At 34.7% G+C, this 4,964-nt stretch overlaps 1 protein-coding gene across 2 annotated transcripts in view; it reads right to left on the bottom strand.

The window, feature by feature from the left end:
- Positions 1–433: 433 nt before the first annotated feature.
- Positions 434–4,964, bottom strand: part of CCDC126 (coiled-coil domain containing 126) — a 48,299-nt gene continuing 43,768 nt past the window's right edge. For both annotated transcript variants that reach the window (XM_024738494.1, XM_024738493.1), the window contains one exon: positions 434–2,232. In XM_024738494.1, coding sequence (XP_024594262.1) covers positions 2,048–2,232 — 185 coding nt within the window. In that variant the 3' untranslated portion in view covers positions 434–2,047. The remainder of the gene's footprint in view (positions 2,233–4,964) is intronic.

Below are 4,964 nucleotides of genomic sequence, written 5' to 3'. Positions count from 1 at the left end.
GTATAGCACAGGGAACTCTGCTCAATACTCTGTAATAACCTAAATGGGAAAAGAATTTGAAAAAGAATAGATACATGTTTATGTATAACTGAATTACTTTGCTGTACACCTGAAACTAACACAACATTATTAATCAACTATACCCCAATATAAAATAAAAATTTTTTAATTTAAATTTAAAAAAACTCACCAGTAAACTTCGACTTGACAGTACAAGCCTAGGAACCACCTCCAATCACAATCCCCAGATTTGTTCCCATCAGTCCCCAAACTCAGACTCGCCTAACCTGAACAAGGCAATCTTCCATTTTTCTCTTTTGAAACAGCTATCTGGAATTCATGGAACAAAACCCAAATTATCTAAGATTCCTTTTAATTATTTACCATTTATTAAATGCACAATCACCATTAAAGAAAAAACTTATGATAACACTTTAAAGTACAAATAATACATTTTATTTCATCCCTGAAAACAAAAATGTCAACATCTAATGAGAGACTGAACAATTATTCCAAACTTTACCTGAAAATGGTATATAAATAATTTCTTCACATAAAGGTAGGGTACAGGGAAGAGTTTGGAAAGATACCTTTCATGAAATATTTTCTCATACTTAACTTTAATAAAACATTATAATTATTGCTACTATGTCTGGTAGCACATTGTAATGATGAACAATACAATATCCAAAACCAAATTAAATTCAATACAGTCTAAATCTAGAAGCTAGCTGCACTTAAGCAGTTGTTATAGAGAATAAATACTATGAAACATAGGGCACCATATGGCAATTAAATTTGCTACAAGGTAAATTTAAATAAAGGTGTACTTTGCTCTATAGTAGAATTACCCAAGATTAAGATTTCTTGTGCTATATAGAATAGCTGTTTTCCTGAAAAGATAGTCCATCTTCATAATTTAAATTACATTTTAAACATTCTTAATTATTTTAAGTGCTCATTATATAAAATGAATATCTAACGTATCTATTATACAAATCCAAAATTTCATAAAGCAGGATACTACATACTATAATGTTACCATTTTCCAAGCAGTTTAATGCAACACAAATACTTTTATTATATACATCTGGCTAAAGTCCTTAAGAGTCCCAGCTTCACAAATATCTCAGTTTCTCTCGCCCTTGCCAATATAAGCAAAAATTACCGGAATATGGAAATAATGTGCTTTCTTGACAACATAATCAAAGGGTTACACTTTAAACATTCATGTATATGAAAATCATGAATTAATACTTATTTTTAATCTCATCATAAATATCTTTTATTCTTCAGAACATAAGTATATAAGAAAATGTTACATATGAGATTAGAAATTACTATTTTAATGTTATTTAATTGTCCCAATGTTTAGAATAGGTTATGAACAGTGGCTACTACCCATTTCAAGATTATACTCTTATAAATGTTAATTTTTAAAAATATACAATAATTGACCTCCAGTTATTCTGAAGGGATAGTGCAAATGAAGACATTCTTTGGGTCATGATTTCAAAACATTATTTTCAACATTGTACTTCCTTTCTCTCTGCACATAATCTGAATAACAAAATATAGTAAGTACTGGAAGTAAGCACATTTTCTAATAGTATTAGTCAAACAGTCACATCTACTGATAACAAATGACAGAATGATTCAGTAACAATATTCTTCACTTGTCTGAGAAACATGTCATATATTTAAATAAATATTTTATAGAAATGAATCCATGTCTTTCAGTGTTTTTGTTTCAACTTGATCTCAAACACAAAGATTTATACAAAGATCACCTACCTGCTTACTACATCAACCAGGTTACCAAGTTCCCTTTAAGGATATAATACAGCGTTGAAGAGTTGTGCCTGAAAGCAAATAACTTTTAAAATTTATATACAGAATTAGAATTCCATGAATCCAGCATACTCCTTGAAAATGCATAGAGGTTTTATTGTAAAGTATTACTCTATGCTAGCCAGCGATATAAAAGCTTTTCTGCCATAGGATATAATCCACGGTGAACGTAGCAGCACAAGCTGATCTTCAACTGCTATCTAATGCTGCCTGATACATTTATCCTTTTATTTGTCGTCACAGGCACCAGATTCCCACTAGTACCATTGGTAGTGTTGGTTGCTGAGCCGTTTACAACAATATAGTCGACTTTGTTCTCCAGCTTTACCAAACGTTGTAAAATGTCATCCAAAAGGACAGCAATTGTTCTTTTTAAATCAGCTAGGGGGAAGAAAATGAGAATGAACCATATTAAAGACTGATAGAGCACTTAATATTTGTGTTTTCATAGTTTGAGGGGAAAAGTGAACAATTATCAACTCATCCGAAAGGAAATATACTAGAGGGAAAGCACTCATACCACACGTAGAAAAAGCCTAACTATTTTAATGAATAGCATCACATACAGAGCTTCCTAACGGAATTTCAGAGTTATAACTGTGGGGAAACTTACTTTTCTAGTGCAATAAAACAGATGTAAAGGCTGGTTTGAAATGTTAGTCTCTCTGTAAGGAACCCATTTACTTTGAGTTTCTTAGTCTGAAAAGACAACTGTGGACTAGGCAGGTAAGGTAAAAAGCTAGCTGAGCTAACTAAGAAATTCAAGGAAATGTAGAAACAAGAAACCTGGAACCTCCACAGGCTGAAGTTTAGGAGCAGCCTAGGATCCAGAGCAGATGCCAGGAACCCAATCAGTGCAGTACAGATACTAGTTCTGCCTAGAAAATGATGGGGAAGACTATATCTTCTAATCTCTCTGGGAGGTTAAGGGTTTTAGTAGAATTTACCTGGAAAGAATGACATTTTGACCCTTTGCTTCCCTAGAATCCTCTTTTCTCAGGTTTCCCAATGGCACCTAACACATATTATGTATTCAGTCAGTGGCAACTAATATTGTTATTTTTCGTTGGTCCTGGACCAAAAAAGGCAGCTCAAACCCTAATCTGTGATCAGGGGAAAAATAATTTAACAACAACTCATAAAGTTGCTGATGGTTCTGTTACTAAGCTATCACGAAAAGCAGAAGAAACAACAGATAAATTGGACTTCATCAAAATTTAAAACTTTTGGACATCAAAAGATATTATCTAGAAAGTGAAAAGACAATCTAGAGAATGGAAGAAAATATTTGCAAATCATATATCTGACAAGGGCTTAGTATCAAGAACATATAAAGAACTCCTAAACCCAACAACAAAAAGATAAACCACTCAATTTTTAAAATCATCAAAGGACTTGAATAAACATTTCTCCAAAAAAGATACGCAAATGAACAGTAAGCACATGAAAAGATACCCAACATCACAATGAAATACCACTTTACGTCTACTAGGATGGCTATAATCAAAGAAAGGGAAAATAAGCATTGGCAAAAATGTGAAGACACTGGGACGCTCATACACTGCTGGCAGGAGTATAGAATGGCACAGCCACCACAGAAAACAGTTCGGCAGTTTCTCAAAAAGCTAAACATAAAATGACCATGTGACCCAGTAATTCCACTCCTAGGTATCTACCCCAAAAAGTGAAAGCAGAGACTCAAAGAGATACTTGTACACCAATGTTTATTTCAGAATTATTCACAATAGCCAAAAAGTGGAAACAACCTAAGTGTCCATCAGTAGATCAAAAAATCAACAAAATGTGGTATTAACATACAGGGAATATTATTTAGCCATAAAAAGGAATGACGTTCTGATACATAATACAAAATGGATGAACCTTGAAGACATTATGCAAAGTGAAATAAGCCAGACAAAAAAAGGACAAATACTGTATGATTCCACTTATTTGGACTACCTACAATAGAAAAATACGTAGAGACAGAAGGTAGATTAGAGGTTACCAAAGACCAGGGGAAGGGGGGAATGGCAAGTTACTGCTTAATGGTAAAGTTACAGAGTTTCTTGTGAGGGGTGATGCAAGCTTTAGGTAGTAGTGATGGCTGTACAACATTGAATATAATTAATGCCACTGGACTGTACACCTAAAAATGGTTAAGATGGCAGGGCTTCCCTGGTGGTGCAGTGGTTAAGAATCCAACTGACAATGCAGGGGACACAGGTTCGAGCCCTGGTCTGGGAAGATCCCACATGCCGTGGAGCAACTAAGCCTGTGCGCCACAGCTACTGAGCCTGCACTATATAGCCCGCAAGCCACAACTACTGAAGCCAGCAACCTAGAGCCTGTGCTCTGCAACAAGAGAAGCCACCGCAATGAGAAGCCCATGCACCACAACGAAGAGTAGCCCCTGCTCACTGCAAGGAGAGAAAGTCTGCGTGCAGCAACGAAGACCCAACGCAGCCAAAAATAAACAAATAAAATATTTTTTTTAAATGGTTAAGATGGCAAATTTTATGTTACATACATTTTACCATAATTTTCTTAAAGTGAAAAAAGGAAAACAGATTTCAGAAAGGAGTAGTGAGAGTAGTGGTAGCAGTGATTGTAAAAAGTGATTAGAAATAAATCAACAAAAAAATCAATGTAATATAAAGTGAGGGGAAAAACTATTTGGAGAAAGTCTAGTGATGGAGGAAATCAAGCAGTGTATCTTTTGGCCTCATTCATCATGAACACTTAAATATTCTAGTTTAGTGGGTATGCACAAGAAAAAAAGTATAAGAAAAATTCTTTGATAAGAAGTATTTAGGGATAAAATGTCATGATATGTACAATTTGTTTCAAATGGTACCCCCTAAAAGCATATATATTTGCATAGAGAAGGAAAGATAAAAATATAGAAAAATTTTTAGTCAATGATGAATCTAGAGGAAAGATATATGATGTTTACCACATAATTTTCCCTAACTTTCTGTAGACTGAGAATTTTCAAAATAAAAGATTAGGGAGGGCTTCCCTGGTGGCGCAGTGGTTGAGAGTCCGCCTGCCGATGCACGGGACACAGGTTCGTGCCCTGGTCCGGGAAGATCCCACATGCCGCGGAGCGGCTT

The sequence above is a fragment of the Neophocaena asiaeorientalis genome, unplaced genomic scaffold (assembly GCF_003031525.2).
Source record: "Neophocaena asiaeorientalis asiaeorientalis breed wild unplaced genomic scaffold, Neophocaena_asiaeorientalis_V1.1 scaffold89, whole genome shotgun sequence".
NCBI classification, from domain to species: Eukaryota; Metazoa; Chordata; class Mammalia; order Artiodactyla; family Phocoenidae; genus Neophocaena; species Neophocaena asiaeorientalis.
This window is presented reverse-complemented; position numbering and strand designations above follow the sequence as displayed.